General features: G+C 36.4%; 1 protein-coding gene and 1 long non-coding RNA gene across 2 annotated transcripts in view; both read left to right on the forward strand.

Moving 5' to 3' along the window:
• Positions 1–6,085: 6,085 nt before the first annotated feature.
• Positions 6,086–10,999, forward strand: LOC105386461. The gene is made up of 3 exons (XR_960705.3): positions 6,086–6,239; positions 9,595–9,853; positions 10,281–10,999. It is a non-coding gene; the product is annotated as an uncharacterized LOC105386461 (long non-coding RNA).
• An 8,370-nt stretch (positions 11,000–19,369) lies between these two features.
• The window catches only part of LOC105394757, a 71,686-nt gene continuing 65,313 nt past the window's right edge, over positions 19,370–25,742 (forward strand). The window contains exon 1 of the mRNA XM_048629552.1: positions 19,370–19,653. Coding sequence (XP_048485509.1) covers positions 19,473–19,653 — 181 coding nt within the window. The 5' untranslated portion in view covers positions 19,370–19,472. The remainder of the gene's footprint in view (positions 19,654–25,742) is intronic.

The raw sequence follows: 25,742 nt of genomic DNA on the forward strand, positions 1-25,742 counted from the left end.
TTATCCCGGAATTCCCACGGGAAAACTTTTTAAGGCGAAGCGAAGCGCGCGGGAACAGCTAGTAAGACATATTTGCCTTAACGTAGTTACACCACACAACAGTTATTACATTTATTAGCTAAATGTAAGTTCAATCTACATATTTATGTACCTACCTACATGCAACAATAAATAAAAAACAAATTATTATATAATTATTTATTACCTCGCATATAACAATGTTTCAGTTCAGTTTTGTTCATGTCACTTGTAAAATAATATGCGAGTGGGTGTGTGTATTCCTTTCACCATGAAAACCAATTCATGTTTTGCTAGTTTAATGTTTCCCAAGAGAAGCAAATCCTTTCAATTGACCCCTAGCGGCATCATAATGCACTTGTGGTGATAAAGTCATTTCGTCCAAGATAATAGTGCATCATTTATCCTCGCGAGGCAAATCTTTGACGACATTTATCAGTTTGGTACACATAGTATTTTAATCTTCAGCGGATATGAAGATGTCGAACGCACTTTGCCATTGCCGCCATTTCAGCTCGGTTCCCGTGGAACCACGTGGAACCTGGATCCATATGGAATCTGTTAGGTCGCAAGAATTTCATAAAAACACTTTTAGCTCATAAAGATGCTTTTTCTTGACACATCATTTTTATTTGTATATAAAATTTATAAATAACGATATACCGAGAATATAGGCTTTTATTTACAAAAATTAAACATGTTATTTGCGAGACATTGTAAGACAACTGAACTGACACTGACACGCAATTTCTTCATAATAGCCATAGATCATGACAATGTTGACATTCAAATACTACTTATCTATGTGTCTTGTTATTGTTCTATGGTCTTGTTCATAACGCCATCTTACATCTTTTTTGGTAATAAGAGTAATATAAAGAGATGGCGCTACCTTCTACTAAAAGTTCAGCCATTAAGGCACTGAGCCCCCCCTGATTGTTGCTAATCCTCCATTCATCCCGTCAAACTTCCTTTCATAGACCATCGACTCTTTCTTTCTTTCTTCACACACTCTGTTCATCCAAATAATAATAAATGATAATGTTCCATTCCTACATATATATATATATATATAAGAATACATATATATATATATATATATATATATATATATATATATATATATATATATATGTATTCTTTGTTGGGGAAATAGTATTCATTTGCTGAAGCCCCATCCATACGCTTGCTGTTTGTCACAAACACGGCAAACAGCAAACAAAGTCGCAAACACCAACCACAATCACCGAACACAAACAGCAACAGATGGAGAGACATGGCATAGACGGCTTGGGCACTTAAACAGTACAGACATGAACAAGATGAAGCAAGGTTTAGTCAGTGGAATGAATTATCCAGACAAATTTGTGACAAGTAAGACTAGCTGTCAAGTATGCTGTGAAGGAAAACAGTCAAGATTACCATTTCCGACTGGTACACGAGCCACAGAAATGTTACAGATTGTGCATTCAGACATCTGTGGACCGATGGAATGCAAATCAATAGGTGGTGCAAGATATTTTTTACTATTTGTTGACGACTACACCAGAATGACCTTCATATACTTCCTGAAGTGCAAACGTGAAACACTGACTTGTTTCAAAGAGTTTAAGTCAATGGTGGAGAACTATCAAAACAAAAGAATAAAAATATTGCGAACAGACAATGGGTGTGAATATTGTAGCAATGAATTTCGAGATTTTCTGAAGCATGAAGGGATTATTCATCAGAAAACGAATCCATACACACCTGAACAGAACGGGCTCAGTGAAAGGAACAACCGGACCATCGTGGAGAGAGCTAGATGCTTACTTTTCGAAGCAGAATTGGACAAGAAGTTCTGGGCGGAAGCGGCTAACACTGCCGTATACCTTAAGAACAGGTCTATAGCTTCAGGTATTGAAAAGACTCCATATGAGATGTGGTTTAGTAGGAAACCTGATCTGCAACATTTGCGTGTATTTGGGAGTACTGTGATGGTGCATATTCCTAAAGAAAAGAGAACAAAGTGGGACAAGAAATCCATGAGACACATACTTGTTGGTTATTGTGAAAATGTCAAGGGCTATCGAATTTATAACCCAGTAAATAACCAAGTTTCTACAAGTAGAGATGTTGTTATCCAAGAGAAACCCAAGCGACCAGAGTCAGTAACTGTTTCCCTAGAGAGCACAGATTCAGTGGGGGAATTAGAAGAGGAATCTGTGGTGAAACTGGGACCTTTGAATGACTCAAGTTCTTCTGAATCAAATAACTTGAATGTTGAGGCAGGAAACATAGAGTCAGAATCTTGTGGAGAAGATCTGGACATAAGACAAGACAGTTCAGTGCCGCAGGATACAGAAAAAGCTTCAGAGATACCTGCTACACCGGTTCAAGAAGTACCAGTAGTAGAGAAGCGACAAAGGAGAAAGCCAGATAGATATGGTTTCGCTAACATGTGTGCTACAGCAGGAGATGACGAACTGACATATGCAGAGGCTATCAGTGGGCCAGAGCGACAGATGTGGTTGCAGGCGATGGCAGAGGAGCTGCAGTCATTTGAAGACAATCAAGCGTGGGAAGTTGTCGATACTCCCAGCAACGCGAGTGTAGTGCAGTGCAAGTGGGTGTTTAAAAAGAAATATGATCCAGACAATAAGGTGAGATATCGTGCACGGCTTGTAGCCAAGGGTTTTACCCAGAAGGCTGGTATTGATTACCAAGAGACCTTCAGTCCAGTGATTAGGCATTCAACGCTGCGTTTGTTGTTTGCTATAAGTGTACAACTAGGCATGGATATCACTCATCTTGATGTGAAAACAGCTTTCCTTAATGGTGACCTAAAAGAAAGCATATTTATGCATTTACCTGAAGGTTTTCCCATAAATAATCCAGAAAAGGTGTTGAAGTTAAGAAAAGCTGTTTATGGACTAAAACAATCATCACTAGCATGGTATAGAAAGGTTGAAGAGATATTATGTGAATCAGGATTTAAAAAATGTAAACTGGAACCTTGTGTATTTGTTAAAAACCATGGTAACAATAAGAAAACCATAGTTGGTTTATATGTCGATGATTTTTTAGTATTTTCAAATAGTACTTCTGAATCTAATGATTTGATAAATATTTTGAGCCAAAGATTTCAAATAAAGAATTTAGGTCAAGTGAGAAAATATTTGGGCATGAGAGCAAACATTAACAAAAGTTATAATGAGATTACCATAGATCAGGAACAGTATATTAACCAGTTACTGGATAAGTTTGATATGTCTGAATGTAACACAGCAGAAACTCCTATAGAAGGTAAATTGAATGTTGATAAAGCTAATGTATGTGAACATAACCTACCTTATCAAAAATTAATAGGAAGTTTGATGTATTTAGCTGTTATAACTCGCCCTGATATTGCTTATTCAGTCAGTTATTTAAGCCAGTTTAATAATTGTTATTCTTATGAACACTGGAATTATGCAAAAAGAATTTTGAAATATTTGTCACAGACTAAGACCTATTGTTTAAAATACTCCAGAGGAAGTGCAGAGCTTGTAGGTTTTGTTGATGCTGATTGGGCTAGTGATACCACTGACCGACGCTCATATACTGGTTTCTGTTTCACTAAATCAGGCGCTGCAATTTCTTGGGAAAGCAAAAAACAAAGAACTGTTGCCCTTAGTAGCTGTGAGGCAGAATATATGGCTTTGTCGGAGGCATGTCGTGAAGCGATATATTTACAGAAATTAGAACTAGAAATAATTGGTTCTAGTACTAAAATTGTTATGTATAATGATAGCCAGAGTGCATTAAAGTTGGTACCATTTCATAAGAGATGTTTTAAGAAATGAATTAATTGAAGCTAGGTATTTGTCAACAGCTAACATGCCCGCTGACTTGCTAACTAAAGGTTTGCCAGGTATTAAACATTATAAATTTATGAAAGATCTTGGAATTGTTAATTTAGAATAGCCAAGACAGAGCTGAATACTTTGTTTATCATTATATGTTGAAATGTTAAGTTTATGTGTAGTTTTGCCTCCCCACTGTTTGTAATTTGCTGAAAATTTAGTTGTTTTGATAAAGTGGGGGTGTTAAAATGTTATCAAAATATAGGTGATGAGCCTACAAGGTGAAACTCGTATCTATTGTCTATGTGTGTACTTTATGAATAAAATAGTCTGTTTAAAACCGTCAACCAACGACTTTCATTAGATATATATATATATATATATATATATGTATTCTTTGTTGGGGAAATAGTATTCATTTGCTGAAGCCCCATCCATACGCTTGCTGTTTGTCACAAACACGGCAAACAGCAAACAAAGTCGCAAACACCAACCACAATCACCGAACACAAACAGCCATCCACATGCTCGGCGAACGCTCATAACATTCCGAACCGGCAAACACGGCGGACGACGAGCTATTCCTTTCGGGTTGACATATTTTTATTATATAAATTAAAGCAAGAGAAAGAAAAAAGGAAAATAAGAAGAAAGCAAAGACGATGGTGGGATGATAATAATAATAAAAAAAAAACTGACTTCTTTTTAATTATTATTTTATTTTATAGTTTTTAGTTTATTTGCAATAATTTTTAATCAAAAGTAAGATGCAAATGAAAAAAAAAATAGGACCACCTGGGAGCTCAACCCAATACAAAAAAAAGAATTTTCAAAATCGGTTCATAAACAGCGGAGTATTCGGTGAACATACATAAAAAAAATGCGCGCCAACGAAAAAGTGTAGCAAGTTGATACGTCCGCCTCCCGCAATGCTAGCGCGCATACTGATCGCTGCCAGACGTGTGGATACGTAGCGAACTGTTTGCCGAACATCCTTTGATCTGGCAAGAAAAACCGACACCGATGCCGAACACTGGCGAACACAAACACAAACAGGCAAACAACGACAAACACCCATCCACACGTCAGTGTTTGCTGTTTGCTGTTTGCTGTTTGCCATTGTTCGCCGAGCGTGTGGATGGGGTATGACAGGTTTGTGAATCAGCGAGTAGCGGACGTGACTTCGATAACGTACCACGAGGATCACTCTACCTTACGAAAAACAAAGTCTTGGAACACTTCTGCGCTAAATTAGACTTTATATCTCATTGCAATAATCGTACCAATTGCATTTTGCATAAGCCTGTACTGTTTATTCATTTTTGTCAGGCAAGATTAACCCTTCATATTATATTATTATGACCCAGATGTTTTGGGAAGTACAATAACTACAGCGGAAGCTTAAAAAACTGAAGCGTATCGATCTTATAAAGCCCATATACAATACATACATACTTACTTATACAATCCATATTTATACTCACGGTGCGGCTCCCAGACAGGTAGGCAGAGTATGAACGTCCAAAAGCCACGAGCCGCGATTCTAGTACTTCTTTCGCTTCCTCTACATTCATAAGTCTCCTCCATAAAACCCATTTACGAGTCCTATTTTTTATTTGTATCGTGTAAAATATTAAATACTTTATTCTTTGATAATATTGGGATAAGGAGGTAGGTAAACGTGCCCTGCTTGGAGGCAACAATAATTAATAATTAAACTACTTACCAAGTAGTAGTACTAGTATACTTCAAGGAGGATAATTCTAATAAATACCAACTTATTATTCTATATATTTACATAGAGCTTTATCCATACTTGCTAGGCTTAATACTAAATAGAGTTGGATTTGCTTTAGTCTAGGTTGTAGGTAGGAAAACCTTTTAAGGTGAAGGGGCTTGCAGAAAAAGCTAGTATTTCATAATTAGGAAAGCTCTTCGTAAAGCTCTGCACGTGCCAAACATGCACGAACTTAAAGTTTTCAGCTTTTGACCTCATGATGGATAAACCTGTTTACATTTTGTTATAATTATGTATACCTACTACTAACAAACTATCAACGTATAATTCTACCATAAAGTGTGATAGAGAGGCGGCGAAACCGGTCTCGAAACCAACTTATCAATGCTGTTTTCCTTCGGTTATTAGACCTTTATGCTGTAGAAGATAAGGCGTTTTTTCCTTGGGCACGTTAAATGCGTATTATTGGTGTAAGTTTGTCACCCGAAGCTTAAATCCAAGAGTGGGTATGGGAGTCTCTCAGTAGGAATCAGTTCCCAACCCAATCGGCCGCAAAATTAGCTTTTCGGAGTGTCTATTTCAAATTTTTATAAAAAATTGTATGTGTCAATGAATAAATCGAGGAGAAAGTTCGCGATTACCGACAAATTCCTTCCCAGGTTAGTGCTTTATTTATCTAATAAAAAGTTAAAACTAAAGGTAGGTAGGTACTACTAATATTCATTTTGGACCTTTTACCTACTTACTTTATTAAGTATTAGCTGTTGCCCGCGAGCTCCGCTTCACCCCAAAAAGTTTTCGCGTCGATTTCGATAAAAAGAATCCTGGGTTTCTTAAATGCCTTACATCAAAATTGTTCCAGTCCTTTTACCGTTGAAGATTAACAGACATACATACTTGCAAAGTTTCACGATCATAATAATATATTAGAGTATATATAGGAAGTAAGATTTGTTTTTAAGTTCCCGGTATTTGGATTTAAACAAATGTTACATCGTTAGAAATGGATCGAAAGTTGGATTTCCTCTGACCTTTTGTAGCTATATTATTACAAAAATGTGTCACTAAAATATGATTGCATTATTACATGCAACTGTAAAAGCTTGCAACTTTAAGAATTAGTCATGTGAATCATGAATCATGACATCATTATTCTTATTCTTATTCTTATTCATGGAACTCGATACTCTTGGATGTTATAAGCCAGTGGTGGCTGGTTAAGGAAAGCCTAGCCCATAGTGTTGTGGCGTTCTTCGAGAGAACCCTATGTCTACCAGTGCACAACCAACGGATGATGTTGCCAAGTATTTTGGTAGATTACTTATGGCTTAAACCTTCTCTCTTTGAGGAGTCCTATATCGACCAAGCAAGCAGTGACAGGGTATGACGACTATCAAGATTATGTAGGAAGGTAGATGTTACAATGTTGGTAAACCTGCTCACTGTACTACAGTCTTCCCAAGCCGGCTCAGTACCTACGTCTATCCGTCTGTGCAACCGGTTTTTTGTTTACAACAGAATATGTAAAGCAGTTTTCTCGACACAAAGTAGAACGGCCGGTTTATTGCCGGTGCCGTAGCATGTAGTAGTTGTAGTATGAAAATGAATTCTGAACAATGTAAAAATGTCGGGCCGTAAAAGGCGAAATGTTGTGAAGAATGTGCTGTCTGAAAAGAGATGTTCAATGAAAATGCTTGATGAAAGTTACGGCGCTGACGAGTTTTTAATCATATTTTTGCGGTGAAATTTGCTAGCGTTTGAGATTTTCATGAAACATTTTGCATCATAGGGATATTAGGTACATACTTTTTTATACGTTTATGCTCAGTGGCAGTGGCAAAAGTACGACGTCCGTTGGATAGATGATTTTAGTAGTGGTAGTAACTACTAACTAGTACAGTAACTATATCTATCTAAGTGGCTCCCGAATCGAATCGGATATACGGTCGAATGTACGGATAATCGAATGTACGGTCTAACAAGATCTACTTCGAATGTCAACCACAGACAAACAAACCAACCTGGCTATCTGGCTACTTATGTAGCAGAAATTAGTCAACCATAATTAGCTAGGTGGTGGATTACATTATCAAATTTTCCCAAACCAAGTGGAGTGACCGGCACTCGGTCCACGCGTGATCAAGAGTCGCCATTAAATGAACCAGTTCTGTGACCATGCATCTTCGGATGTTTGAGTTTTGGGTTTTAAGTAGGTTATGTAAAACAGTGATTAGATAAGTCCTTAGTTTTCATAAAATATAAAAAAAAATGTGAAGATAATATTTAAATTTTACACATGATATCCGTTAATCCACCTCAGTATTCCATCAAAATAGAAAAATGCCAAATTAAGTATAAAATAAACTTTTAAGATTTTAGTGAGGAGCTCTGTTATAATTACTTACAAAACAAATTCTGGAATAACCTGTATAAGCATAGCACAATTTGGATATCAAAGCAATATGAGGCCGACATCCATTAAGATATTAAAATAAATCTATGATGTTTAAATATAGTTAATCTATTTTTGGAATTATAAATTTAGAAATGACCTACAGAGTCAGGCTTAATCTAATAGGTCGTTTCTAAATATAATATTATACACCTAATGTATAATATTTTATTAATATACAGAATGGGTTTTTATCAGTGATCTCAAACTCCCACAGATATACAAGGAAACTCAATAGATTCAACAAGAATGCAAGGGACAGCTGTTTCTTACGCGGTTTCAGAGTCGGTCCCATGATGAAAGTTGCTCAATATGACGGGTACATTCACCTGCCAACAGGAATGTCACTGATAAAAAGCCACTCAGTTTAAATGTCACTGACCGTATTGAGTTATTGGTTAGGGGAACACAACAGTTTTATCAGGTAGGTTTTATCACCAACTTCATTATAGGTAATATTTTAGTTCTACGAACAGGTTGATGATGACTTGAAAGTGGTTATTGCATCATGCGGCCAGTCATTTATATTCCTTTTTTATGGATTCCTTGTGTCTGTTGTGTATGTTAAGTTATGCACTAAGCGAGGTTCCTAGCTCATCTGTTATGTAACTTAGGTATAGCTAATAGTCAAGGTAGGATTCCTACGTATGTTAAACACCTGAGATACCCTTCTCTAAAAGAAGTCCTACATACTAAATTTCATTAAAATTATAATAATAGGCTGCAGTCTCCAGTCATTTTCCCGTGAAAGACATACGTCAATACTCACAAAATTTCGCGTTTATAATATTAGTAGGATATAGTAGGATTAATAAATGTAGTTATTGTCTAAATGAAAATCTAAGCACCGTACTTACCTTTCTTTTTGAACCGTCTTCGAATAAAGATGGACGTTTTTTTCAATTTTTCTGTACCTATACGTATGTTTTTAAAATTAGTTAAATGGCTGAGTATTGAATTTGAACAACTGACAAGTGTTACTAAGCGCTCGCTATGTCATCCGGTCGTTTTTTAATGAGGCTTGAGTTATCAACATAAACGTATTCAAAGCCATCACAAAGGTTATGAATACTTAAGTCGGTGGCAGACCAAACTCTGAAGTCACTTTTGCCTTCCTATTTTATTTTATGTTACGTTTTGTAAGTCGTTTACGAAAGGTGCAGTGGGACCGCGGGTACTTTTAGCAATCTTTAGTGAAGTGTAGTTTTTAGGATATCACAAAGTTAGGGTTTTTTTCTATAAATGATCCCTCGAAACCCTTGATATCTCCATCATATATTTAGGTACCTTTCTGACATTTCTACATGTAATGATCCCACCGTGCAGTATGTTATGAGACCTTATTTTATTTTGGTAAAGCCTGTTTTATGGTCCAACTCGGGACCTAGGCTGCTTTAATTAATTAACTATTTATATATATTAATTTGGGGCATATGAAAGGTTCCACTCGAGAGCCACGCACAGGAGTTCACTCTTCTCAGAATATAATAAAATAGAAACTAAAACAGTGCCTTTGGCCGACCAAGTCTCCTCAATTTAACCGCCTTCTCTTCTCATTCCAGGCTCGCTAAAAACCTGTGCACCAGAAAGGGCAGTCGCCGAGCCAACACCGGGAACCGCCTGGAACACTCCGTCCTAACCCACCTGCAGCACGTGCCCTAGATCCCCTCCCCTCCCCTCCCTCTCCGTCTCATCATCCATCCCGCTTCCACCTGCAACGTAAGAGGGAGACACAGCCATGGCTCGCGGCGATGAGTGCAAGACCACCAGCAAGGCTAACTACGCGTGCAAGAATCTGGACGTCAGCGCTCCTGTCATGAAGTAAGTGGGATGAAGCTTTACATAATATCTCTTCATCCACAATATCACCTCTCGTCTGACGTCTCGACTGGATAATTCTAGCGTACGGACAGCCAGCCAGATAGACTACAATTAATCAGACTGGCTAATCCTTTCGCCAAGGTACAAAACGGTAGTCCACCTATAAGAAGAAGAATAGTTATAATTAGCACATATTTCACAATTTTCACACTAGGGTGAAAGCTCAGAGCTATCTTCCAAGCGTTTGCGTTAAACTTGCAATTTTTGAGGAGGCTCATCCTTATTAGTAAATTGGTAGAGTCTGATGACGATGCACCAAGATACAGAGAATTAGCTATTTTTTTAAAATGGTAATAAGCTCTAGAGATTACCCGTCACCACCCAATAGTCTCTCATATTTAACCAAGACTCTCTCTCTATTTTCCAGGAAACCTTCAATGTCTTCGACCTCGTTCGCAGCGAAGAAGGTCGAAGAGAAGAAGAACTACGGAGCGTGGGGTCCGATCTTCAAGGACAAGAAGTCGTTCGTCGACATGCATCACTGCTGAGCCCCCAGACTCATCACCATCTCATCATCATCATCATCAACGTCATAGACTGCCTTCACCAACTGAGAGATTCGACCGACGCACCACAGAGAAACCTTGCAAAGTGAAAATCAAAATCAGAAAAAGGAAAAAGAAATCTGAAATCGTAACAAGGGTTTCCTTTAGATCTTGTGGTAGAAATACTGGAATAGACTGGAAGAAAGAGAAACATCAAGTTTGCTGGAAGGGATGCTGAGTTTTTGCAGTGGGATATGATAAACCAGAGCGAAAGACCATCATAACAAATGAAAATCGACACTGAAATGCTGAAGCACTGAAATGCAAATGAAGATCAGGAATAAGCAAACAGGCGTCATCTTCGAGTAGACTCTTATTTTTTTCCAAAATTAAGTATTTGTAATTATTTATTCGACCATTAAAGTTATTTTTCCATTTTAAATTACATTTTATGTCTTCAGTAAGCTTAGTAGTCTATGGCGTACGCTTCGCATTGCCATTGGGGTAGGGAACAATCACTTTACATTATTATTTGCTTCAGCTACTAACAAATGCCATGTAATTCATACAATTATCCATTTATTAAACTTTCTCATCCGTAGTGGATTTTTGTTATACTTTTGAGATTCCTAGATGGTGCAACAATAGTTACCATTCCTCTTCCTGTCCTGAGCAATCTGTTAATCATATGACTGATATTTGTAGGCTACGTAGGTACTACAGAAAAATGTAACTAACTATGTAGATACTCGATTCTGTACATTCTTAAGACTTTTAGGTAGGTACACACGGCAACCTCAAATGGTTGGCAGGGCACACTAACGTAGTGTATGTGTGCACACTAACGTTGTCTATGTGTGCATAAACGCAGAAATCGGTTTTACACACCAGTAACAAACCCACACACACACACACAACAGCACCAACGAGTTTGCGCGTAGGCAAACGCCCGTATACCAGCTGTGACATAAAAATATCAACCGGTATTGTTAGTTAAATAGTTATAAAATTGAAGTCTAGCAAAATTTCACTGCTTGTGTCTATACACTTCGTAGCTCATTGGTAGAATGTTAGACTTATGAAACATAGGTCGTGAGTTCGAGTCCACTGATGGTTATTTTTATTTTTATTTTACTTAATTCAAAGTTTGCTTTATTTAAACGCTGTTGAGTATAAAATTAATTTATTTGAAACTGACAAATGACTATAAGCTGCATAGCTGTCGACTATTTCTCTTCGCCAAAAATATATGATTCGTTCTTCATTTGAGAATTAAAACCATTCTACCCTCATACAATATGAATAAACGAAATTTGTTTTTAGTTTTAGTGACAATTCACCTCTGCATCTGCATAGTGATTCACTTTGTGATTAATTACTCTTCGCAGTCACTATGGAAAGTCTTAACTTACTTAAACTAAACCATGTTCAAAAAGGCGGAGATAATTGTATTTATATGAACAAAATATTACAATTAGTGAAATCGCAAGACGTTTAACGGTAAGTAACATAGAATTGCAAACATTTTATTTGACTGTTAGAATATTTGTATATGCTAAGTATTTGTTTGTTTGTTTGCAGAGGAGAACTGTTCAATTATGGGTTCACCGATACGCAGATTCGGGACATGTAGACAGTAGTCGTCTATACGGATGCATCACCACGCCATCGAGAAATCGTAGCTGCACATAGCGCTGATCCGTTCTGCAGCACCCGTTCTACGGCCACAACACATAATCTATCCTCTATCCCTACAATCCGTACGGGTTCACTTGCGTGCTGCTGGGTTGCGGTTTCGGAGGCCGGCGAAGAAAATTGCTCTAACCGATCAGCATCGTCGAAACAGAGTGCGTTTTGCGACTGACTATTTTAAACTTTGATTGGTGCAACAATGTGGTGATATTTAGTGATGAAAAGTCCTTTAAGTCAGACAAGGATGGACGTAAGATATTATGGCGAAAAAGTGGTGAAAATTATAGTTATCGGGGTTAGCTCAGTAATTTTTATTTCCATTTGTATAAGATTTTAGTTATTTTGTTAAATACTTATCATTATTTACAATTATGGGTAAGCCAATGTGTTAATGATGTTATTGTTACTGAGGTGAGAATAAGTTATCTTATTTCTAGCTAATTAACATGTTGATTCATATAACTAATGACTTGCCTATTTACTTTAGTGAAACAGCCAGTCCATCCTCGTCTGATGTTTATTATGATTTAAAACTGCAAATTGAAAATTTTCCTTATTAATATAAACTACAACTATGTTTTAAAACGAAAAACAACAAAAACATAACATCCTTAATGTTTATGTTACGGCAAGAATAAATTTGGTAATTTTAACACTTAATAACTTGTTTCATTTACTTTCTGTGTTGCTTTTATTCGTACAGTAAGGTGCAGATAAACCTGACCCCCCTCAGAAGCATTGTTAGTATGAGAGGGGGGTCAGGTTTCTTTGCACCTGACCGTATATACTACAATACTATTATTAACCATCTTAAAAAATAAATTAAATTTATTAAAAAAACAAAAAAGGAATATTGTAAGTTCAGTGGGATTTGAACCACCATACCGATTCATGTAAGTCTTGTATCATACCAACTGAGCCATTCACTCTATTACAATGCCTTGCAAAATTTTGCTTCATATCATAAAAACAATGAATCATTGTCACTGGCACAACTACATGCTTACAATATCCGTGTGTGGCTTGCCCAGAACTAAATAATGACGTCAACGTCGCCGACACACACATACACTACCTGCGTTAGTGTGCCCTGCCAACCATTTAACGTTGCCGTGTGTACCTAAAAGTCTACTATAGGTAGGTACGACTAGGTAGTCGGTAGCGTAGTTGTATTATAGTTCAGTTATCTCTAAATAAATAATATTATTATGTGGTGTAGCAAAAAAATGGAGCCACCCTTTCCTCACTAAGAACTCTCTAATATTCAAATTCCTATAAGTGATGCCAGTAGGTAGTATCTGAGTTTAGAATGGTAGTGTTATAGTTTAGTTTAGCTAATTTAGTACCTAGGTTACCGAGGAGTAGGAATAAAAAAAAACAAAATACACCTCTAAATGAGACTGAATCAAACAATATCATACTGGCCTGGAGGGTTACTCTACACTGTCGAAAAACGAACGGACGAGAGCTGTCGTGCAATCGGCACGTTTATTACAACGAGATAGAGTCATTGCTCGCGCAGCCAGCGATCTGAAACTTAGTTTTTCGTCATAATATAGAGTAACCTCCTGGAACGCACGGATCGGGCAAAACACGGATTAGTTATGGTTCAATACTGGTCTGGAACCACCGAACCATATCTTATTTTACAGCCTCTAGCTTAGTAGTAGCACTAATAATATTGATTTTGTTGTATGGAACCACGAACCGGCAAACATATTATTAGGTAAATGGTTTAAGGGATATCCACAGGATAGGCACGACACACGACACATATTCTACGGAAAGAAATATGGTTCAGGAATGATGATGGTGATGATGCGGTTAAGTTATACTATTGAGAAACGTTAGTAATATAGCAATACAATAAGTTCTATTACCAAATTCTTAAGCAGTATGCAAAACATCTAAAAATCCTTGCGCTCACTTTAAATAAAGAAACATAATAGAATTCATTTATTCACAAGAAACAAGGTTATACATGAGATCTTAAACATCAAATTACAGTTTCTATCATGCTTCACCGAGGAATCGGTATGTGAAATACTTAACAAATAAAATGTTACTTCATGCACAAATTGAGATTACTTAAATAGGTATTAAATGCACCACAATAATTACATAAATTAAAATACTATGCCAATTCAATACAATTAATTAAATAGGTACTAGTGATATGTCAATTGAAATTAAAATAAGAATAACAAAATATTAATACATATTAAAATTCATTTGCAATCTCATAATTTAATTTATAATTCATTCTTTTATAATTAAAAAAGTCATTGATTGAATAAAATACATTTTCTGTCAACCAATATTTTAGTTTATGCTTAAATAGTTTTAGAGGCAATTGTTTTATTTCATGCGGTATACAGTTATAGACCTTTATAGTCATGATGTGACAATTTTTGCTATACAAGGCACTATTATGCTTTGGTAGAACTAGGCGTTCTTTGTTCCTTATGTCAAAATTTACAATGTTGCCAGCTTTTTTATAAAGATTAGGGTTACTTTTAACATGTATAGCTGCCTCTAGAATGTACATAGAAACAAGTGTCATAATTTTAGACTTTTTAAACAAAGGCTTGCACGAATCGGTTTGTTTCTTACCGTATATTGCTCTTAAACATTTTTTTTGAACAATAAAGGCTTTATTAAAGTCTGTGGAGTTTCCCCAAATCAATAAGCCATATCTTAGGACAGACAATACATATCCGTGATATGCTGCAAGAGCAGCCTTTTGGCCTGTTATCCTGCTCAATCTATACAGTACATACACGAACCTATTTAGCTTGTTACATACGTTTTCAATATGAGATTTCCAATTACAGTTCCTATCAATTGTAACTCCGAGAAATTTGACTGTATCGGACTCTTTGATTGTTTTATTTTTATGTTTTACTGTGAGACCCATTTTCTTGTTGTTATAATTTTGGAATTGGACATATGTAGTTTTATCAAGATTAACTTGCAGATTATTTGATTCAAGCCATTCAACAACAGATTCAATGGTTAGATTGATTTCGTTCTCTAATCCCTCTTTGTTGCTTGAAATCAAAATAGATATATCATCTGCGAATAAAATTGACCTATATTGGGATATTTCAGGTAAGTCGTTTATATACAAAAGGAACAATATTGGGCCAAGGACACTTCCTTGAGGCACTCCGAATGTATTTACTCTCGTTGAAGAATCAAAAGACATCATTTCATCATTGACCAAGCTATCAATACGAACAAACTGCTGTCTATTCTCTAGATAGCTTTTTATCCAATCCAGAGCAGTACCCCTGATGCCATAACAGTTACATTTCTCTAAAAGAGTTTTATGGTCAACATGGTCAAATGCCTTTGTCATGTCAAAGAACATTACTACAGCTGGTTTCCGAATATCAATTAGTTGAGAAATATCTTTTACGAGATTATAGATAGCTAGTGTAGTTGATTTATTTGTTTGAAAACCAAATTGCTCGTCTCTAATGATACTGAACTTATCCAGGAATGAAATCAACCTTTTTTTAAATATTTTTTCAAATATTTTTGATATTACTGGAAGAAGTGCCATGGGTCTATACTTATTCATTAATGTTTTGTCACCCTGTTTATGTAGCGGTTTTATCATATAAAATTTTAGTTTATTGGGAAATATTCCGTGCTCAAATGATAGGTTGATGAGATGCGACATAACTAAAGCTATTATATCAGCGCTAATTTTTAGTATTTTTGTTGAAAGTTCATCAGGACCAACAGAATTCGTATTTTTTAGCATGAATATGGTTTTAAAAACTTCATCAGGGCATGTAGGACGGAGAAACATGCTGCTGTGTATGGGTTGCAATTGTGTTTTTGTCCTTGCACTATTTTTATCTATTATATCAGAAGAAACACTATCTATAAAGAAGTCATTAAAACATTCTGATATCTTACTAATCAATTCATTTTTATTTGATTTTATTGATATTATCCCACTTTTTACCGATAACTGACCGTTTGTGTAGTTATTTATTATGTCCCATGATTTTTTGCATGTATTTTTTGCTTCTGATATAAGTGCAGTGTTTGTTCTTTTTTGGCATAAATCTATTATTTTTTTTAACATTTTTGAATAACTTTGAAATTTGGATTTATTATTTAGAGTTTTATTTTTGTAATACGTAGACCTTAGTCGACTTTTTGTAATGCATGAAATCTTTAAACCTTTGCTGATCCATTTTTTACCTTGTTTGACATCTCTTACTCTTACTCTGCACAATGGAAAGCAAAGATTGTACATTAATGAGTAGATGGAATGAAAATGATCAAAAGCTTCATTGACATCAATTGTATTGTAGCATTCACTCCATGACAAACTATTAATGCATTCACGAAACTTTCTTATGTTGTCTTTGTTAAAATCTCGTTTATATGTGTAAATACAGCTTTTTGACTTGGTGGTACTTTGAGGAATGTTTAATATCTGTCCCGTGTTGTGGTCTGATAATCCTAGCTCAATAACCTTAACAGTAGCATCCACAATATTACTACAGATAAGATCGAGGCATGCTTCTTGTCTTGTTGGTGAAGTTACATGAGAAACCATATTATAGTTTGAGAGAATAGATTTAAACGTATTAGCTTTGTCATTTGACTTTATGATATCAATATTAAAATCACCAACAATTATAACTTTTTTGTTCGATTTAATTGTTAAGTTCAGTAGTATTTCATTTAGTGCATCAAAAAAAATATTCACGTCAGAGTCTGGTGTTCTGTATATACAGATTATTATTACTTTAATGAAAAGTAAACATGGAAAGTGTAAATAAATGTCAGTTTTCGTGTACAATTTAATAAACACCCTTCTTATACAGGTGTTTAGGCACTTATAAACAAGTGACCCGAGTTTCTGTAATAATGAAAAGTTCGCGTTCAGTCAGATAACAAAAAATAATGTTTTGGAAAAAGAATAAAGTTGTTTTTAAGCATTCAACCTCCGCGGTCATTTAGCATAACAAATAGTGAAAATAGTGTATTCAGTGCCCCTGAAAATAAAACCTTAGCTTATATGACATAGGGTTTGTTTCAGTAAGTTATACAATGGATTTAATATTGTTATTTACCTTACCTGCAGAGGGTTGGCCTTTTCTAGAATTCCGCACTGTAATAGTTGGAATGTGGAAAAAGTTTCGGAACTCTTTTCATGTTTCGGTAGAGGACTAGGTGTTTTCAAGGTTAAGGATTTATTCTCCTAGCTTTATTTCAAAATCATAAATGTTACTTTACGAAAATTGCCTCGAATTAAATTAAATCTCTTTTAGTTAGAGTTCCCCTCATTTTTGGTTCTCCCTCTCTCTCTCTTAGACTTCTAGATTCCACTGTTGGACATAGGCCTCTTCTAACGATTGTAATATTCGTAACATTTTTGGTTAAATCTATCTAATCTGTGGCCTAGGACATAGATTTTCGTTCTTGGCCAGTTTTCGCATTCATGAATAGCTAGGCTAGCTTCTTTCTTTATTTGTTTTTTATTCTGAATAATTTCCGAGCACAATGTGAATGCAAAAAATACACAAGCAGTAGGAATATTCTTAAGCTTCTTTTGTATCTTGATTGCAGTCCACTTTTAAATGCTTCTCTTTATTATTTTTCTATTTAAGTACTTTGAATTGGTACACTATATTAATTTGAAAATCTATATATTTAATAAATATATAGATTTTCAAATTAAATTAGTATATGTGTATACTATACGTATGGTGTAGACTCCTGAAAACTTGACACTTATAACTCATAGTTAATTATTTAATCAAACTAAACAACATGTAACGATCGATCCTATAAAAAAGATCTCTCATAATAAATATGCCCTGAAGTTTTTATAAGTAAAATAGAAAGAAAAATAATTAAAAATATATTTTTACCAATAGATCATTGCGGTAAATCAGGAGTTTGGAAATGTATTGAGTACGAAGTAAACTATCAAATATCTATCTTCATATATGTAATAAGGTCGGTGTCATCATATTTTCAACAGTAACGAAACTCATGCCAGTAAAAGCCATTTAAAAAATAAAAAAAACATACTGGCCGCAAAGAATAACTCCATTAAAAAAACAATCGGCGAACGCATCGCGCGCTCGCCGCGACAGTGTGAATTTGGCAGTAACATTGACCTAGAGGCGCGAGCGTGCCTTCCGCATACTGCACTGCACTCCCGCAGTCAGGGACACGCGGCTATTCTAGGGACTAGATACGGATGATAGACATTTATTTAAGTACTTACATTCTGTAAACAAACCCAACCAACTAAAATCAGCCTTCTGCTGGAACGATGATCTTATAGACAAATAGCCGGCAGTGCTCAGATAAAGAAGACCGACGATGAATGTCTATGTCCACAAATGGATGATTGTTGGCTGATAACACCAAAAATAATACTTAGTGCAAAATATTAAGTGTTCTTGGTATTACAAGATCACAGTTACGACACAGTTATTCCTCTTGAGATAAAACTGGTGGGGCACAAACACCGAAATATCTCTATATCAATAGACATCCGCCGGCCAATCTCACACAGCTTCAGCACTCGGCCCCTCTCCCGGTTCCCGCCACGTGGTATCGACCGCCGCCGCCGCCGCCGCCGTGCGTGCGCAACGATAACGCGTTATTGTTATATCAATGCCCTGCGGAATGCGGGCTAGGGCTGGAACGGTAACGAGATTGTCGTTCCGTTGCAATCTAGTTGAGGTAGCGGTATGTTAATGGTGAGTATATATGTTAGGGATTGTATTCCGAAATGAGCTCGTGGAGGTGTATATTTTTTTTTACATAGAAATGTAAGAGTAATTAGTTTAGAATGTCGACTTGTATGACTCTCTTTAATAAGTACCTTAATATGTTTAAACCACGAACTCCACTACCATTTTTAATCCACCGGTACACTGGTATCTATGTGGCTGTATCTTGGGTCCTGGCTCTATGATGCCGGCTTAGCATGGAAAACTGCCTTCTTTGTTGCTGCTGCAGGCAGACATAATTTATATGAATTAAGTAGGTTGTAAACCTACGTTGTAGTAGAGCGTAGAGTAAGGTGGTAAGATTATGGACAAAGGTATTGGTTGATTTTTATAAAATTTGTTTGGTAATTTAACACTCCTAATACTAATCAAAGCAAAAATTTAGGATGTAAGATCGTGTATTCATGTGCAATTAAAGTGCTAAGGGCAATTTTCAAACAACAAAAAAAAACTCAAATGTAAAAGTTACTAAAACGCCGGCCGCACCACGAATCCAACCAACTAGCCGGCCGCACCGGACAGACGCGGAAAAAGCGCGGGCCGCGCACACAGACAGCACACACACAGCAAGCGGCGCTCAGAACAAGAACACGGCAGAGCCGCATGGCCGACCGCGCCAGGCACCGCGTCGCGCCCGCCCCGGCGCCGACCAAGAAACAGTACGCGTACCAGCCCTGCCCGCGCTCCGAGGAGGTCGGCACCGAGTTCGCACTACAACTGGTCAGGGGACACTTCGAGCCAGATCAACCAGCCTACCAGGAATACCAGGATACTACACCGCAAGGTATGGCTGTTTGTGAGCGTGGTCGTTGCCGAAAAAGTTTTTTGGCTATGGTGTTTTGTTTTTTCGCGCGGGAAAAGTTATGGTGTTTGCGTGCGTCGCGAAAAAAGTTTTAGTTTCGGTTGAATTTAGGATTTTACTCAATTCTTATGTGAATCGTCTCTATTGGTGCCATTGTTTTGTAATATCCAATTCTACATCAAGATTTTCGATGAAAATGATGACCTTTTCAGAGCTACTGAAATCAAAATAAAATCTGTAGCAGATGTTAATTGGGTAAAAATAAAAAGATGAAAGTATGATGTTGATGATAGTTCCTAATATAAGAATCCATAAACAATATTTTTAATAGCCCAGGCTTTTTTAAACGCCCTTTCTAAATAGTTTCAACTCATCTAGAACGACAAAAATATATTTCTTTATATTTATAAACAAACTCATGTATCTATGACGTGTTTATCTATTTATTTTGCAATGATCTTGAAGAGTCTTGAAGAGTATTGCACAGTTGGTCACTCGATAAAATTAGTTTGACATATTCTTTGGCTCAAGTTCTGTACACTGTTCCATTTAACTCTACTATTTAAATTGATCAATGGCTGAGGTGAATTGCTCTTAGAAACTCATAAAGTAAATATTCAAGATCAATCTTCAGCAGATGAGACTGGCTTTCTTTATGGGCTGAAGAAAACTTTGTTTCAGTTTCAAAATACTCGAGACTAGCTACCTACATCACCTGCATAAAAGTTTAAGAAATAGTTTGGTACCTATAATATATACCTCAAGCATCTCAAGTCACTGAATTTAAGATTTCCTACCTAAGATATAAATCATAGTGGGCTGATGGGTACCTCAAGTTGCTGTGATAATTTTGAAACGGAAACCTTTGCAGTTGAGAAATAATAAACTATCAATAGTTGAGTAGGAATATAACTACTCACACGTCACAACAACAGAAACTTATTTCTTAACTATAAGAATAGTTTGTTATGAACATACCCACCTGCCTAGAAACACAAACAAAACTAAACTTCCTGCACCGAGTATTTTCCTTTGACAGAAGTTTAAGCTCCAATTTCGCCATAGTCGGTTATATCGTAAACAGGTATTGGTTCATCAATTATACGTCATCTCCATATTAACTTCTTGACAGATGTGTCAAAGGTCAACTAATAATCGCTGGTTATGCTCTAACCCACTATGGCGAAATTGGCACTAAAGCTCATAAATCTGGGGTACTACTACTGAATCAGGTTTCAGATTAACATAGATTTAATAAAAGGGTTTAAAATTTACAAATCGAATGGAATTTAACTTATTTGGTAAGGCCTCCTCATTTATCAATACTAACGTGAAAGGCTAGTGGCATCTGTCTGTATCCATTTGTGATCCCTCAGGATTTGGTTGGAGGAATATTGAGGCAAGATTGAGACATGTCGGTTTAGGCCTTATTTAGGTGGTTTAACTCAAGCTCACAATTACAAAGGTTACATAACTAGCAGACTAATGTACCTACAGAAGGGCTAGTACGACAAAAGTTTTGCATCGCTGTCACTAACGTCGCGCAGCCTAAAGAGTGAGCGCGACGGAGAACTTTTGTCACGTCTTATTAGCGCCCCGTGCTACAGGGCCAGGTAGTTTTAATTTAATTTATACTGCTGCCTAACTGTATGGATCAGCCAGATGGGTTACGAATATTATTGGACAATGGACATCGATGCAGGTTTAGTGCAAGTAGTTAGCAATCTATCCATCTTCGCCCGACACATATATCTATGTTCTATGTTTTTTGGGAAAATATGAATAATATAATTGGGATTATGAAATCCATAAGTTTATTTAGACCGCCTTTACGGAGAGTCACAGACACAGAGAAATCTGACTTTAGCCTTTACGTTGTAAACTAAGCCGTAAAATTTTATATCCTGAAATTTCAGTGACTTGAGCCCTAAAGGTCGGCGGTCTAATTAAAATTCTGACCCGAATTTCAGATATTATTATTTATTTATAACCTTGCCGTCACGCACTTATAAATCTCAGTATTTTTTTGAAAGAAACGCTTTGTTTGGTTAATTATATTTAACGAGTTTGACTCACGATTATTCCAACGGCCGAAATATTCAAAAATAGAGCAGCGTAAAGGGTAAAATTGAACCCACTTTATTTGAATTTTTCGTGACCATTTCACGTACTACTACTATATTATACCGTCAAAATCCGTTAACTGAACCTAATTAGCAACCGTTTTAAATTTAATCAAGGAACGTGTAGTTCAGCTTGTAACCACTTCAGCGGAGGCCCTAAACACATTACATGTTGGTCGGTCGGCAGGACGCAGTGCGGTGTTCTAACAAATCTATCCCTCGGGAATACACGACCCCGCGGGATTTATAATGAAAAAACTCAAAAAATATTTGTTAGTCAAATTTAATAATCCTTTTGTAAATCATGTGAAATCGGCATTCGGTTTCTCATATCATGTAGAAAGAGAACCAACCAGAAATAAAAATCCAATAACGTCAGGAAGATAATAAAATAACCAAACATATTTCACGATGTCGTTAAAATGGCCATTTACTATTTATATTCCAAGTTGGTAAGCTTTTCGCTTTATTTATTGGTCAACTTTTGCACATAAGCTTTTTCAAAGTTTATAACTTTGAAAGCAAGCCGAGATTAATGGCGTAGGCACAAAATAATATTGCAATATTTTAATTTGTTTACGTTCTAAACTATTTGTTCTAAATTCAAAAATATTTTTGTTCTCTATTCGCTGCCAACCACAGAGGTCCAAGTAAATGTAGCATGGAGGTTTCGATATAGGTACATAAATAAGGAATGAGTTAACAGAAGCGGCGCAATGCGGACCTCACACCATTTCCGGATCCTGTCCGCACGTCATGATACCAAGCGCTCAATTTGCTCTGACTATTTAGTCACCGCTGTAGCAACATTACCACTCTATAGATTAGAGAGCTTAAGTGAGAACACTTAGTAGGTACTCTTACTTTATTATACTGTTCTATTAGTCTACGGGTCTATCCGTTTCGTTTTAACAACCAGTTACTCAAAATTAATTCGACTATTTTAACCATTTGTCAACACAAGAAGCCCATTTTGATTCCCTACACGTTTTTATAACCTAAAAGGAGGCAAAAACTTATTTTGATACTTAATTCATCATTAATCCGTCTTTCGTCAGCCTACGTGACGATCAAATTGAATTTCAGCATACCTAGCCTACCTAGTTACCTAGCCTAGGTGATTGGGAAACGGCAGAAGCATCGTGAGTTTTCCTCTATTTTCCCAGAACCGATCCGTGTTCGCAATTCTGCTGAAACAAACGAACGAGATCAGTTTGTTAAGGCCACCTATGTACAGGGTGCAATTTAATCAGTGATCCGATGGCCCGATCAATAAATGTACCCAATATTCTTGATACAATTTCAAGCGTATCTCATTTATCTTTGGTCCACAATATCTATTCCATGTTAGGCCGTGTAATGCCCAGCTTCTCATAAAATGGCCCACAATTCTCGTTTCCGATATGAAATTGGTACCACGGGGCGCGTGCATCATTTCTGAGTGCGCCCCGGGGCCTAACGTGACATTTTGTAATGTTTTAACAAGCTTAGCGATATTATACACTGACTCACACCTTTGTATTGTTAAGGTTAAGTAATTGAAATTAGAATTAATTCAACAAAGACAAACAATATAATCTTTGTCATTGAGCAATAACGGAATGTTCCAAATTGTCTTATAGCTTCTTGATTTTACGGTCAACTGGTTTGGGGTATAGCATTATAGATTAACGATAGACTCTGCGCTGAGACTACAAAATCGTACCAATAAATAATATTTAATCTGAGCCAATACCAAGTACAGCTATATAACATTGAAGATTATTACAGTTACTGTTTACATAAATATGTATAGGTAGTTTATGTGATTGGGTACACTTCAGAATTACACACTCAGAATAAATAACTAAACGTATGTATGTATACAATACACACACCAGCTGAATGGAGGAGTCTGTCTGTACTGTGAAACTGTAACGTGACATTTTCATGACCATACCATAAAGCTAAAGGTACCAATTGGCCGCTCACGACATGAGGTTTCAGCTGCCAATTTGTCGCAACTAGTGTCATGTAAAGGATACATTCGGCAGCCAGAGACATGCCGCTCGATGCTCGATTGTCGTCAGCTACCAATTTGCACCTTAACTGATCCGCTCGAGTACCTACTACTATAATTAGTGATCCCTGATTGCGGAAGCGATGCATCTTTCATGAAACAAGAAGAAAACAAACACTAATTACCAATAATAAGTCTGGCTTCATTCCAACTGTACGTGGATCGAATAGCGATATGTAGGTCGCCTAATTAGATACTCTTATAGGGATTTAGGAATAAAGGTCTGAAAAAGCCAGTGTGTAAGTAAATAATTTTATTTATAGTTTGACACGCATTTCATTTATTTAATATTGTAAAAATTGCTAGGTAAATGGCATGGGCACTTACTTACCTAGATGCATAGACATCTTGCACAGACTAATTAGTCTATGCTAGATGTATTATATCACACAGTTCACATGTTTATCAGAAAATGTTATATGTTATACGATGAATAAAAACATTTGACTTTTGACTTTTTGACCAGATAATTTTAACTTCAGCACCAGTTTTTCATAAACCTGGCTGAAAAATAGCAGAGTAAAACCAACCAAACAGACTTATAAAAAGTTTTACTAAAAGCGGCAGACATTTTTACGGAGTACCCATTGTTTTGTGAACGAACCTCTGACAGCCATTGTAGCTTACCGAGGGATACGTCAGGCAAACCGCAAGGAAATACAAAACCGATTAGAAGTTGTCAGAAATTAATGTGGTCTTGTCATAGCGTGCCATTTCTGTTCAGAATAGAACAGGTAAAGAAAATCGCCTGCCTATCATTGATGAACATCGTTAGTAATGCAATGGTCACATCAAGTCACATGATGTTTTAGTATGGGACACAGACGTGTATTATGACGTCTGTGGTATGAGACGTAAAATATATTTTTTCTCGTCTTTCTAAATAACTAGGTAATTTCATAAAGTAGCAAAGTAAAAGCTGTTTAGAATGTCGAGAAGAGTAATCAATCTTGCAACAAATATCGGGCTTCCTGAAACAGTACCAATACAAACACAGGTTACTACACTCACGAGCAATGAAAAAGTTTCAATTACAATTTCGACACCAAATGTACAATTTCTTTAAACATTTTATTTAGAATATGTTACCTATACGTTTTTAGTTGTTAATATTCTGATGCGCTGTTAACATTGACTTCTATTACTTAAGTATTTTCCATTTATGAGTAATATGGTGCTATTATCACTGGAACTTTTTCATTGCTCGTGCGAGTATTTGAGGAGCCCCGACGAGCGGCGGTGGCTGTGGTCTGACGTCTGACAGTTTCATTATATCGCTCGCTCGCGGCTATTCTTTGTGCTATTGTATTTTGGAAGCCTCCATCATAAATGACAATGGGCAGATTGGGACCACCCTCCAATAGCATTAAGACTAACATCGTTGGATAGGTCTTGTCAATAGGAATAACTTTTGCTATGACAGCTTTGTTGTCACAGTTGTCCGTTCAGAGATATTTGACTTATAAGTTCCAATACTCGTCAGATCATCTTACTGCTATTGGAGGCTGGACCACCCTCCAATAGCAGTAAGACTAATGTCGTTGGATGGGTCTTGTCAATAGGAATAACTTTTGCTTTGACAGCTTTGTTGTCACAGTTGTCCGTTCAGAGATATTTGACTTATAAGTTCCGATACTCGTCAGTTCATCTTACTGCTATTGGAGGCTGGACCACACCCCAATATCATTAAGACTAACATCGTTGGTTAGGTCTTGTTAATAGGAATAACTTTTGCTTTGACAGCTTTGTTGTCACAGTTGTCCGTTCAGAGATATTTGACTTATAAGTTCCGATACTCGTCAGTTCATCTTACTGCTATTGGAGGCTGGACCACCCTCCAATAGCAGTAAGACTAATTTCGTTGGATAGGTCTTGTCAATAGGAATAAC

This window comes from Plutella xylostella, chromosome 23 (assembly GCF_932276165.1).
Source record: "Plutella xylostella chromosome 23, ilPluXylo3.1, whole genome shotgun sequence".
NCBI lineage: Eukaryota > Metazoa > Arthropoda > Insecta > Lepidoptera > Plutellidae > Plutella > Plutella xylostella.